We start from the raw sequence: 14562 nt of genomic DNA, 5'->3' as shown, positions 1-14562 counted from the left end.
TCCTCCCGGAATTTATCCAAGAATTAATCCAGGTATTCCTCCAGCAGTTTCTCCAGGAGTTCATCTGGGCCGGTGATTCCCAAAGTGGGCGAAATCGCCCCCCAGGGGGCGAAAATTAGGCCGAAGGGGGCGAAAATGTGAAAAACCAAAATTAGGGGGCGAAAATACTAAAAAAGGGGGCGATTTTTTGATAATTGAAAAAAATCAAAAGTATTGAAATACTAGTCCAGAATGTCAACTGAATCATTAAAAATCCCTAACATTTCAAATTTTGTTGTTTTTAGGATTATTGAAAAATGTCTGTTTTGAGATCGACTACATTTTACAGATTTTTTTATGTTTATGAGAACTTTTCGTCGAAATTCCAAGAAAAAAAAACACAAATAAGACTGCTATATGAATTTCCTAAATAATTCCTAGGAATTATGGAGATCTAATATAATACATGTTAAGAAACTATGAAGAAACTTATATAAGAGATTACGAGAAGAACCGTTTTTTACTTGATGAGAAAGTTTTGTTTTTAATTCATGGGCGTTTTTTTCATGGAATTTTCAATCATAATCATGATGTTTCAGACGAATTTCAGAACACGTTTTGGATGGGAGCTATCACACATTGTTTGAAAATTTCAAACTTATTACTAGTAGCTATTTTGATTGTTTCCACCAATTCAGCGTTGATTTGCCTCAAAACCGAGTAATGACTGTTGCATATTTACTTATTTGACAATAGAAGTTTCTCCAATTTATACTGGCTTTTCATTATTTGCATTTACTTTGAAAAGCTGACTACATTTGTAAAGATACAGATATATTCCTGATTTGTTCTATCCGTATAAAAAATATTTTTGAAATTGTATTTCAATATCCCACCAGTAGGAGAACCCTTTTCAAAAACACTAGTAAAATATCTGGTGTAAGATAACGAGTTTTCGGAAATGTTTACAGTCCGTTCTGTTTGCTCGTTTTTGTTCAAGAATATGTATAGCACAAACATGGTTTCAAAATGTATTGTTATACATGCAATAATGCGTTTTTTTAAAGATAGATACTAATTTAGATAAATTAAATATCAGTTTCGCCACAGTAGTGTCAAATAGTGGGTTTTTGAGGGCTTCAGCTCAACAAAGTTTCAGCCTTTTTTCATAAAAAAAAATAAATCTCATTTAGGGGGGCGAAAAAGTTTTTCTCAAGCTCCAAGGGGGCGATACCTCCTAAAAGTTTGGGAAACACTGTCTAGGCATTCCTCTAGGATTTAATCCTGGCATTTTTCCAGGGACTTCTATATGTACTGCAGATTATGAAGCTGGTTACACAGATGAATAATATTTTATTTAACTTGATATTCAGCTATCTATGTACTGTTGATTAAAGAGGTTGAATAAGCCCTACTTTAGACCAATATTCAGCTATCATCAAGGCTATCATTTATTGTGTTCAACCACTGACACCATTAACCAGCCAATTTGTTATTTGGGTAGCTATGCCTGGAGTAAACCCTGTAGGGATCCCTGGAGGACTTTCTGAAATATACCTGGAGGAACCCCTGGATAAATTCCTGGAGGAATCCTTAGAGCAATTATCAGAGAAATCCCTGGAGAAATTTCTGGAGAAATCTCTTGACAAATACCTGGGGATCTCCTAGACAAATTCCTGGAAAAAACTTTGGAGGCATTTCTGGAGGAATTCCTGCAGGAATCCCTACAGAAATTCTTGGAGAAATCCCTGAAGCAATTCCTGGAGAAATCTCTGGAGGAAATCCTGGAGGAACTTCTGGATAAATTCGTGGCGGAATCCCTGGAGTAACTCCTGGAAGAATTCCTGGAGAAAACGCTTGAGGAATTCTTGGAGGAATCCCTGGAGGAAGTTATGAAAGAATAACTGGAGGATTTCCTGGAGGCATCTCTGAAGAAATTCCTGGACGAATGCCTGGAGCAATCCCTGGATGAATTCTTAAATGAATTTCTGGTGGAATCTCTAGACTTCTGGAAGAATTTCCAGAGCTATCCCTAGAAAAATTTCTAGCGAAGTCTCTGGAGGAACTCTTGGATGAACTCGTGGAGTAATTCCTAGAGGAATTCCTGCAGGAATACCTGAGGCGCTCCCTGGAAAAATTCCTGTATGAATTCCTGGAGCAAGCCCTGGAAGAAATCCTGAAGGAATACTTGAAAACATTTCTGAAGGAATTGCTGAAGGAATCTCTGGAAGAATTCCTAGATGAATTCCTGAAGCAATTCATGGAGGAATTCCTACTAGAATTGGGTTGTTTAGTGAATAAAATATTGCTATTTTCTACAGCCTAATCGAAAAAGCTCATTTTTCTTTTCTTTTTTTTTGTTTTTATTTTTGTGTATTTTAACTAGTTGGCTCGTTTTTCTAATTATAACGTGATTTTATTATGTCGTTTTCGTTTTTGTGGCGGTGCTACACCGCTTCGTGCTACACTTTTCACTGCAAAACCGAACATTTTCGGTGTAGTTGCATTGGTGTGCGTGAATAAAAACCAAAATATTTACAACTTTGCGAACGTTGATTGGTGGACACGGTGTACACCCGCTACACTCTCGAATTTTTGAGTGCTGCACTATCTTGAGCGGTGTAGAAAAAGTGCTACACCGGTGCAGCACGAAAATCAAAAACGAACACTTTCGGTGCAAAAGTGCTGCACCGGTGTAGCTCCACCGCAAAAACGAAAACGACATTAGATTCGGTCGGTGCAAACGGTTTAACTGCAGTGCTTTTTAACTGCAAGTCCGGTAAGTGCAACAAATTTGCAGTTATCGCACCGCTATCCGTCAAACCGGTGCGCCAAGTTAGCCCAAATGAACGGTCGAATGAACTTTGCGTTCATTTAACGTCAATTTATGGGTTGTTGACGCCTGTCTGACGTTGCAGTTATCGAATTTTTTTCGCTAAGTGAAACGTAAACATGTTGCAGTTATCGAACGTTCTCTGTACCATAATTTCGGCTTATTATTCAGCACTTGGTTCTGTTCAGCTGAGAATGTTATAAACCAGCAATAATTCATCATGCATGCTTATTTATGACTTTGAATTTTCCTTGGGTCGTCATGCACTGAAATAAATTTTGTTGTTGTTTCCACCGAATCCATGGTAAAATTAAGAACTGTACCAACAATTTTCAACCGAATGCAAAATTCTGTTAATTGTACTGAAACATTGTCAATATAACCATGCGTGAAGTACCATTGACTAAAAACATTCTTGATGTTTCTATTTTGACATTGTGTTTTTGACCATGTTTACCTAAGACGCGCAACATTCAAGCCTACATCACAGACAAACAGACGTAACACCTTGAACGATTTTCATGGAAATCCATCGCCCAGTTCACACTACCAACACCTGGTGGAGAAGTTGCACGAATCACTGTGTTGTGCCATATCGTCAACAGAAGGCGCTAGTGTGAAATGTCAAACACATAGAAAAACGATGCGCGCGCCTCTGGTTGTGAAAGCCTCAACTATGAAAATTTAAAATGATCGTTAAAAGCGTGGTCGATGGAAATTTCGCAAGTGTTACGTCTGTTTGGCTGTGCCTACATGGTCGAAATTACAATGCCCAAATAGTAGAACCAAGAATGTTTTTAGTCAACAGTAATACACGCATGGTAATAATGACAATGTTTCAGTACAATTAACAGAATTTTGCATTCGGTTGAAAATTGTTGGTACAGTTCTTAATTCTACCATGGATTCGGTGGAAACGACAACAAAATTTATTTCAGTGTGAATGATGTGATTGTTAGTTGGGAAATATCTCTTCCTGAAATAGAAAACCACAAATGGTCAAAAATAAGCATTTACGAAAGTGTTTTTTTTTTTTATTTTGACCACAATAAATAAATTTGATTGATTAATAATTAAGCGCATATTAGGCCTTTAATCAGCCTTTCAATGAACCTCAAATCAGCTGAAGATTGAAAAAAAATCACCAAAATTAGATATTTATTAGCTGAATAAGGAATTGTACCTCTTGTTCTCAGCTATTATTCAAATGAAGACTGCTTTAAAAAATCAAGTTTAAAATAGTTGTAAAACGTTAGTACAGCATCAAATCGTTACCTGGGTATTCATCTAGGGATTCCTTCAGAAATTCCTCTCGGTATCTTTTCAAAACATTATTCAGGGGTTCGTTCAAAAATTTCAGAAAATCTTTTTCAGGAATTCACCCAAGATTTTTTCTCAGAAATTCGTCCTGCGATTCTTTCAGGAATATATTCTGGGATTTTTTCACAGTCACTGTTACTTTGAAGAAATAAGTTTTTACTTACATGCCAGAAGGGTTTTCAGACATTTCTCCCAGGAAATCCTTCAGGAATTTTCCCATAGGCTTGCATTGGCGTACAATAGACGTTCGGTCGGTGCAAACGGTTTAGCTGCAATGCGTTTTAACTGCAAGTCCAGTAAGTGCAACAAATTTGCAGTTATCGCACTGCTATCCGTCAAAACGGTGCACCAAGTTAGCCCAAATGAACGGTCGAATGAATTTTGCGTTCATTTAACGTCAATTGATGGGTTTTTGACGCCTGTCTGACGTTGCAGTTATCGAATTTTGTTCGATAAGTGAAACGTAAACATGTTGCAGTTATCGAACGTCTACTGTAGTTGGATTCGTGACGTCATGCTCCTACAGATTCCTTTGGATACAACGGATTCAACTTCGCGGATTTATGTTTACTCTACCATCCATATTTATTTAGTTGCGCCATTTTCGCTCTTGATTCTCCTGCAACGTAAAAACCACGTTGTAGGAGTTCCGACTGTATTTTGTGGACCTGTGTGAAATTTTATTACCGTTTGCACTTCGGAAGGGCAGTTTCCCATTTTTGCTCCCCGGTGGCGCCACGCACGCGCAGTTCGTGTCCAAGCTCTCTCCCTTGACGTCAAATGACGTTTGCAAAAAGGTAAAAGGTCATCCCTTTGTGAAATCAAAACGTGAAAAACAGTCCTCGCGTCGTCGTCGCGAAAATCCTCCGCGGTGTTTTTGATCCGGAAAAACGCACGGTTTCAGCGATCGAAGTGCAAAAATCAGTGGATTCCGATGAAACGCGCCTATCCGAAGGAAGCGGGCGCGGAAAACAATGGCCCACCGCCGCCTACGTCGCCCTTCCGGCAGCCACCAACCAGTGCGGCAATCATCCAGCAGCATCGGCAAAGTTTGCCCATTTACAACATCCGGAAGACGATTGTGGACAAGGTGCGGGAGTGTCAAACGGTGATTTTGATCGGTGAGACCGGTTCCGGCAAGAGCACCCAGCTGCCGCAATTCCTGTACGAAGGTGGCGTTCATGGAGGGAGGAAAATCGCCATAACGCAACCGCGACGAGTGGCTGCCATTTCGGTGGCGAAGCGGGTGGCCATGGAACAGAATGGGAACGTGGGAGATGTCGTCGGGTACTCGGTGCGATTCGAAGACGTGACGTCGCCGAATACCAAGATCAAATTTATGACCGATGGAACTCTGATGCGGGAAGCCCTGTCGGATCAGCTGCTGAAGAACTATAGTGTGGTAATTCTGGACGAAGCGCACGAGAGGACGATTGCGACGGATGTGCTGTTTGGAATTGTTAAGAAGGCTCAAAGTACGCGGCGGTTGAAGATGCTGGATCCGCTGAAGATAATCATTATGTCCGCAACGATGAACGTGAATCACTTTGCAAAGTACTTTGGGAATTGTCCCACGTTGTACCTGAAGGGAAAGAATCACGTTGTCCGGGTGTATCAAGCGATGGATAACATCAATTACCTGGAAGCGTGCATAACGACGATTTTCCAGATCCACGAGAAGGAACAGGAAAGTGGAGACATTCTGGTGTTTCTGACGGGTCAGGAAGAGATTGAGGCTGCCACTGCGTTGGTCAGGAGGTTGGCCAAGCAGCAAACGAACGGACAGTTCCGAATGCGGGTGCATCCCATGTACGCTGCAATGTCCCAGCAGGCCCAAATGGATGTCTTTTTGTCGACTCCTCCGAACACCAGGAAGGTTATTCTGGCCACAAATATTGCCGAAACTTCGCTCACCATCAGCGGAATCAAGTATGTCATCGATTGTGGGAAGGCCAAGCAGCGGGCATATGACCCCACAAGCGGAATCGATACACTAAAGGTCTCTTGGATTTCCAAAGCTCAGGCGTGGCAACGTACGGGACGCGCCGGTCGCCTGGAGGATGGATTCTGCTACCGAACCTATTCCAAGAAGGACTTCGAAGCCTTGAGCGAGCACAGCACGCCGGAAATTCTACGGTGCAGCATTTCGGCATCCACCCTCCAGCTGTTGGCCCTGGGAATCGACTGCCGAGAGTTTGACTTTCTGGACAAACCTCCCCCGAGTGCCATCGAAAGCGCAGTACAGGAGCTGAAAAATCTTGGAGCAATCTTTACCACTAAGGCACCTTCCCTAACGCCCCTCGGCCGAAGAATGGCCAAACTTCCCCTGGAACCCAAATACGCCAAAATCGTCCTGAGTGCCCCCGATTTTGGCTGCCTGAACGAAATCCTCACCATTGTGGCCATGCTGTCCGGGGAGAACGTCTTCTTGAACAACAGCCAACGACGAGAACAGCAACTGGCCGCCCATTCCAAGTTCTACTCCAAATGCGGCGACCACCTTACCCTCCTCAAAGTGTTCGAAGAGTTCAAATCCAAGGACAAACCACGGAAGTGGTGCGGCGACAATTTCCTCATGGAACGCCATCTCAGTCACGCGGCATCCGTCCGGACCCAGCTGTTGGACATCTGCAGCAAGTTAGGTATTCAGCCGAGCTCCTGCGGGGACGATCCCATCCCGGTCGTGAAATGTCTTCTGACCGGACTGTTCCTGAATATCGCCGAACTGCAGCGGGACAACTCGTATCTCTGCCTGAGCAGCCGAACCCCCGCACGGATCCATCCGTCCAGTGTCCTCTGCGGGCGAGCTCGGCCCCGATACGTGCTATTCACCGAACAGGTTGCAACCGGGAGCCGATATCTTCGGACGGTCACCGAAGTGGAACCCGAATGGGTAGGTGAAACTGCGCCGCATTGTCCATTTTTGGATCGAATTTCCTCCAGCGGGGGTGGAGGAGCCCGCGGCAGCACCAGTAGCTACGCCATGGGCACGGCATCTAGCGCAATGAAGACAGTTTGAAGGCAGGTATTGACTGAGCATTGGTAAAAACATGTATAATATATTTTGCTCTTGTTTTTTTTTTTAGGACGAATACATTACAAAAGTGATAAACCCAAGGTCTATTATTGAAGAGAAAAAAGTGTTTTAAACAAAAACAAACGTTAAGTCGAATAAAAAGTTAAAGGATGTGATCCGGAACACTATTTACAGGAGTTTTATTGACTTCTATCTACTTTAGAATAAGATAAATCTTGAAATTACTCGGTCCTGAATGGGTCTGGTACGTTTGGCATAAGGCCGTTTGGCATAAGGACATTTGGCATAAGGACGTTTGGCATAAAGGACATTTGGCATAAAGGACGTTTGGCATAAAGGACGTTTGGCATAAGGGACGTTTGGCATAAAGAATATGTGAAATATATTTTCCCTCTGGAGAAAAATTAAAGAACAGCCTTCAAGGGAAAGAAGGCAAACTTGTTGTTGGTGCATTATATTGGATCTCATATTTTCGAAATAACCTTTTGCTTCCATGAATTTGTTTTTTTTTTCGGAAGGGGAATGTTCCTTCTTTTGTATATAGGCTGTTCTTCATCGATACAAGCAATTTAGATTCCGGTAATGGTTCTTTCTAGCAAATCATCCTTGTCTGCATATTATATCCATAAAAGTTATGGCATTATAATGTATTATCCTTCTTTTGTATACTTATCCTTCTTTTACGTTAAGTATGTATGTCACTTTTTACTGAAATCATTTTATGCCAAACGTCCTTTATGCCAAATGTCCTTTATGCCAAGTGTCCTTTATGCCAAACGTCCTTATGCCAAATGGCATTATGCCAAACGGCCTTATGCCAAACGTACCAGACCCTTGAAATATCCCTCTATTGATGCTGAGAGTTCTGGACCGCAACACAGCTGTTCCGTCGGTAAGTTATAGGGACGTGCTCCACATCCGCATCGCTTGTTGCATCAGCCTGATGTAAGCCTGATACCTTGTACATCTGCAGTACATACCTTAAGGACAGACTTGTTAGAATCGCCACAATGGCCGACTTTGGCACCTACTCACGATTTCGAAGGCACAAATCTCTTCGTGAACAAAACCAGCGCATTTGATCTTCTTATTTTAAGCTTATTACAAGTGAGCAAGAACAGAATAATTAAATGTACTATTGTTCGAATCTTGCTTCTTGAGATGTGTGGGTTTTAAGTTCTCATGCACTCTTGAACCGGGATTCTAAGACGTTTCCCAACTAACAATCGCCAGCCGCAAACAAGCATGCATGCTGAATTGTTGCTTTATAATGGTAATTATAGCTGAACTAAAATTATGCTGTACACATTACTGTACAAATGCTATTTCAATTGAAAAAGTAGCCAATGTTCAACTTTTCGTATAGGAGGCAATCAGTGAAGTACTAGATTGAAAGTAGTGAGCTGGATTTTTGTATGGTGAGATGATCGATTCTCCATTTCTGCAATGAAATGGTGCAAACAGCGTGGGTTATATGATTTCTTGCCTAATTTGATGCTGTTTGAGCAAAAGTTTGGGTAACTGTGTTGTTGAAGTTGCAAGAAATAAATAATACAACAACAAAGTTATCCAAACTTTTGCTCAACCAGCATAAAATTAGACAAGAAATCATATAACCCACGCTGTTTGCACCATTTCATTGCAGAAATGGAGAATCGATCATCTCACCATACAAAAATCCAGCTCACTACTTTCAATCTAGTACTTCACTGATTGCCTCCTATTGGTATGAACAATAATAACTTAAAACACTTTTCAAGCGTTTAATAAGATTTTTATTCGACTCGCAGTAATTCCTTTACAACATAGTTTAACAAGACTTTTGTCTGCTTCTTGTTAAGTTCATATAAAAATTAGGACATGCATCTGTATAATGTGTTTTCACAAGTCAAATAAGCGTTTTCGTTTTATCATACTTCGACTCAGAGTACATGACGAAAAACACGTGTTTTTTACTGAACAACAGCTGAATTCATTTGTTGTTCAGTCGTTAACCATAATGTTATGCTAATTCACCACTGCTGAATAGGAGTCAAAGTCTGATCATTAATAAACCACGGGAAGTTTATGTTTTGATTTGAGTTCTGCTATTCATCATCTCTAGGATGGCGCAGATAGGAAGGCATGCGGCTGGCAATCGACGGGTCTCGAGTTCGAATCTGGATTTAGGTAAATTTATGTGTAGTTATTATTTCACAATATGTATTCACAGCTTTAAGTTCCAATCATAAATTCTCGTGGAAATTGAAAATTTTTGCATTTTTTTAGTTTTTAATCATTTTTGCTAAAGCTGAATAGCAGCTTTACTATATAGTTGTAAAACGGTTTAACAACAAACAGTTCAGTTGGTACACAACACTTTGCTTTATAGTTTCTCCAAATTTGTGTGAACAAAACCCGAACAAAGGTTGTGCCTGAAAATTATCCAAATGTTATTCAGCATCATGCTGCATCAATTCATCGTAAAGGTGCTTGTAAAATGAGTGATTGTTAGTTGGGTTGTCCTTAAGAAGGTACTGAGTCGTACGCCTTGTTGTAGTCGCTGTACGCCATGCTCAGGTTCCTCTGCTTTTCGGTGGCTTGACCCACAATGACTGCGTCTATGATGACCTAATCTTTGCAGCCTTTCGTGTTTTTGAGACACCCTTTTTGTTCCGTAATCATCACGTTGTTGGTATCGCAGTGGGCTTGTATCCTATCAGCTGTGCTTTGGTCCTTCGGCAGAAGATAAGTGATAGTGGTAGCTGTGTGGGGTTTTCTAGCACCATGTTGAAGAATTCCACCATCCGCCGGTGAATCGTCGTGAGTTTTTTATACCAAAATTTTTGCACGAAATCGGGTCCCGGTGCAGCCCAATTTCTGGTATACCGGGTAGCATCACGTATATCCTGGGTGATAACTACGCCGCGGTCATGCCTTCAACTCCATTACACTGTTGCTCTTCTACTGCCAACCACGTCCCATCGTCGCTGTGCTGGACAGGGTTCTCCCATAGTTTGACCCAGAACTGTGTGATGTCGCCAATCTCCGGAAGGCCTTCATAATCAGGCTTGTCGTTTCGGATGCAGTTGTAAAACTCCCTTTCGTTAATGTTGAACATCCGGTTTTGTTCTTTCCGCGTCGAAAATTCTCCATAACGCCGCAAACGTTTCGCTAGAGCACTCATCCGCTGTACATGGGTGTCCAAAATCTCCGTAATGTCGACTTCTGTGAGATCTCGGAGTTCTGCGGGCTTCACAATTTCAGCAACATAATGAACTAGAACTAGCCTCGTTGATCGATTTCCCTGCTTGTACTGTGTTGATCGACCAATCTTGGTCCGTAATGTGGCGTTCCGGTTCTCCAATCGTCGCATCCACGTGGATTTTTTAGTGCTGGGACGTGGGCGAGTGCGTCCGTAATCCTAGCGTCTTGACAACAGCCACCGCAGCTGAATACACAGTAAACTGGATACTAGGGGCAAGACACTGTGCAAACGAGAGTAACTCTGAGAAAATCTGAGTAACTCTTTTCATCAAGGATCGACGAAATTTGTTGAAAACACCCCTAACACTGCAAGAAAAGTGAGATATCGGACAATATTGTTTTGATTTTGCGATAAATCAGGCAACACTTATGTAAAAACGAGAGCAATCTGGAGAAATTCTGAGCAACTCTGTGGCGGAAAATGTACTTTCCAGCACAGTGTCTTGCCCCAAGACTGGATATCCTCAAGATTCTGTACGGCCTCCAAGAACTGTGGCAAAATATCCTGGTTTAGGACTTGATTTAGCATGCTTACTGTACTTGTTAACCTATAGGAATTCCGCAGCTTTGGTATACGGTGCCGGGACATAGTGTCTGTCCCACGGAACTGCGTGACTGCTGTGGCCATGTGTAGCGCTAGTTCATCTCGTAGTTGCTCTCGTTGTAAATATATCCACTGTTGGTCCTGGAGCAACGACTCTCGCTTGTGTTCGATGCACCGAGCCCAACAGAAAGAATTCCTTCTCAACGTATCGCTCGATCTTGTCCTCTCCTCTTCCAATTCCCTCTGCGCTTCCAGCTTAATGCACTCCACTTCTGCAGCTGTGAGCATATTCAGGCTTATTCTGCGCGGCGTGTGAGGTGAGACGGACGGTTTCGTCTCACGTGACGTGAGACGACTAATGTAAATCAAATGGGGCGAGTCGACTTTTGTCACCTCATTCGACTCGTCTCACCTCACACGCCGCGCAGAATAAGCCTGATTATGCGACATAATTTCTCGCAATCGTGTGTACAGCTTGTTCAAGTCAAGATGGTTCGCAAAGCAAGGGAATCTCTTGTTGAACATTTCCAGCATCCCTGATCTGCCGGACATGTCCGTCTCCATCCTCGTACAGACAAAATAGCTGCGAATCACGTACATACTAGCCTGGTACACGGTTTATATGGGAAAATATAAAAAATGGAAAAACTCCAACTCCTGTATACTTTTTGAGTTCCATTTTGGTCCCATATCAACTGTGCAAAATTTCAGATCGATCGAAGAAACTATATTTTAGCGCTCGCCATTCTTAGTTTTTCATATGATTTACTATGGGGAAAATTTACTTCTTCAAAGAAAAATCGCTTGAGGTCACCCATTGATCCCTAAAAATAAGTCGTTGAATGATTTCTGTAGATAACTTCACGAGGAACCAGGTACCTTCGAAGACTGCAAAGCGATGCGACATTCGTGGAAAAAGTTATTAAGCCTTACCCGATCGATGAAATGAAGAGATTTTATTATTTATTGTTATTCCTTACATGTTAAACAGCGTTGGCATGCCATTCTGTTTTCAGTCAATAACTTTTTCCACATGCCTTAGATCGCTTTGCGGTCTTTAGAGGGTTTGTTCCTCGTAAAATTTCCAACAGAAATCATTCATTGATTTATTTTCAGGGGTTAAGGGGCAACCCGTAGCGATTTTTCTTTGAAAAAGTGATTTTCCCCATAGTAAATCGTATGAAAACCAGGATGAAAACTTAAAACGTCTGGCGCTAAAATATACTTTCTCCGATCGAGCTGAAATTTTGCACAGTTTATATGGGGCCAAAATGGAACTCAAAAAGTGTACAGGAGTAAAATGTCTTTTTGTGTCCCACGCTAGTACATACTTATCTCCCTAGTAGGGTGGGACGGGGCAAGATGGGTCGCATAAGGATGGATCACCATAACTTCGTAAATACAAATCGGATTGGTTTGCATTCGTCCGCTACTCTTTAATACACTAGTTAGCTATGCTAAAAGTCGATAAAAAGTTCATTAAATACAAAATATGATGTTAAACAAGCAGTTTTAAAAAGTGATCGATTTTGTGCCGTGAAAAAAGTGCGGGGCAAGATGGGTCACCTTTTAAGTAATTGACATTTTCTCAACGAAAAACGTCAAAATATAAGATTTGTTCCGCATTCAAATATGCTCCATATCCATACTGAGTAAACAAGAGCTACTAGTAAACATTTTATAAATTTATTTGGAATATAAAAAACTTTACGATTTGAGTGGTCCTGAGGCGACTTGAAAATCGATGTTTTTACTAAAAAAATATCATAATTTTATGTTATAATTTTGAGCGTTTATTCCGCTTGATTGAAGTCATTTATGAGATAGTCTTGTAATAAAAAATAAATAACTTTTGAATGCTCCAAAAATACGTTCAAAATTGAAGGTGACCCATCTTGCCCCGCGGCCGTTTATATGGAGAATATATGGAATGCATCGCATAAGAAAAATGGAAAAAAAACCATTTTATTTTGTATTTCCAATGAGAGTGAATAATTTTTCAATCAATGCCCCAAACTTTTGTATATTCATGCTGGTCATCTAACAAAATTATTAACATAATCAAAACATGAGTAATGCGCCCGAAAATGGCACTGACCCATCTTGCCCCGCGACCCATCTTGCCCCGCCCCACCCTACACATGGTCCGCTACCGTCGACCGCCTGCTAATCTGAGTGACTGACGTCGATCTGCCACAGCAACATTGGTGGCTGTAGCATGGCCTTAGTGATTACTATTGCTGCCGTTTCTGTTCTGCGTTCGTGATACGGACTGTGCCCGTTGATTGGAGGGCCTAAAGACACTATATGCTCTCTCTCTTTTAGGCGGAAAGATCCTGGACCGACTGGGAATCGAACCCGTCACCCTCAGCATGGTCATGCTGAATACCTGTGCGTTTACCGCCTCGGCTATATGGGCCCTCTATATGCTAAAGACACGAAATCTGATGATTGTTGCTTTTGATGAAGATTCGCGTATCACCACGATGATGCTGGCGAGCAATGCCTTTTAAAGCGCGTTTGACAGGTCTCCTGCTCGATTGGAATGACATTGACAGTAAATTTTGAACTCCAATTGAAACATTTCGTGTCTTTGCATATAGTGTCTTTAGGAGGGCCGCTCTTGCACCACATCTTCTTCCTACCGCTGGCCACTGGCTCTGTCCCCCGTTCCAGGACCAGCTCCAGTAGGAGCTTCCTCCTCGGGCGATCGCATTCTTCGGTTTCATCAGGGGGAGCGACATTAGTTTTGCCAAACCAAAAAACCTAAAAAAGGCTGTAAAAAGCTCAAAAAAGTCGATAAAACCCGCAAAAGTTTTGCGGGTTTTTTCGACTTTTTTGGGGGTTTTCGGTTTGGCAAAACTAGTGTCGCTCCCCCGGGTTTCATCTTGTTCTGGTCTCCATGTGGTCTGGATGTGGTTTCCAAGTACAGTGCTGAATAGCTTAGCCAAAAGCCGCTACTCGCCGAGGGTGGTTTTTCATGGACGCCCAGGAGTTATTTTACCTGAGCACCCACCCCGGGCAATGCCAAAAAGGATTAGGCTCTGTGGATCTCATTAACCGGTTTTGCTTATATCCTAATGAGTCTGCTTCGGAAGTATTTACTGTCAATTGTGCCTTACTATACTACAGGTTCCAAGAATGACCGCTTTCAGGATGCTGTTCAGGACCTTCTTAAATTCCAGCTCGTCTAGGGACCTTAGGAGAGATTTAGGGACAACCCCGTTTGCCGAGAGGAACGGGAATTAGAACTATACGAACGTCCTCCAGGTGCCACATCATTATCTTAGCGAAGAAAGTTGATTGGACGTTATGGTCTAACGGTACAGCGATGTCGATTAGGGTTACCCACTTCATCCTTTTGTCGTAACTCACAATGACGGGCCGGTTCGGTTGGCTCGAATGAGAATGTCCGTAATGATCTCGCGATCTCAGTACAGCTTTATATAACTATTTTCAAAACCGGGTCCGGGTAGTAGGGTATAAATCTGTCGACCAAGTTGTGCTTTAAAGCAAGCTATTGGTGCACAATCTTGGCCTATCTTGGCTACGTCGCTGTGACGATCAAGGTAGGCTGATCTAGCTTACACTGAACAGCCTGCA

The 14562-nt window shown here is 42.1% G+C and overlaps 2 protein-coding genes across 2 annotated transcripts in view; both read left to right on the top strand.

The window, feature by feature from the left end:
- The window catches only part of LOC109401182 (uncharacterized), a 124259-nt gene that overhangs the window by 107763 nt on the left and 1934 nt on the right, over nucleotides 1-14562 (top strand). The window lies entirely within an intron of this gene.
- LOC109623292 (ATP-dependent RNA helicase DHX33) lies at nucleotides 4946-7626 on the top strand. Its single transcript, XM_062842797.1, has 2 exons — nucleotides 4946-7153; nucleotides 7219-7626. The coding sequence occupies exon 1, from the start codon at nucleotides 5067-5069 to the stop codon at nucleotides 7149-7151; it is 2085 nt and encodes a 694-aa protein (XP_062698781.1). The 5' UTR covers nucleotides 4946-5066; the 3' UTR covers nucleotides 7152-7153; nucleotides 7219-7626.

Source organism: Aedes albopictus, chromosome 3 (assembly GCF_035046485.1).
Source record: "Aedes albopictus strain Foshan chromosome 3, AalbF5, whole genome shotgun sequence".
Lineage (NCBI taxonomy): Eukaryota > Metazoa > Arthropoda > Insecta > Diptera > Culicidae > Aedes > Aedes albopictus.
The sequence above is the reverse complement of the archived record's forward strand: the minus strand, read 5'-3'. Positions and strand labels throughout refer to the sequence as shown.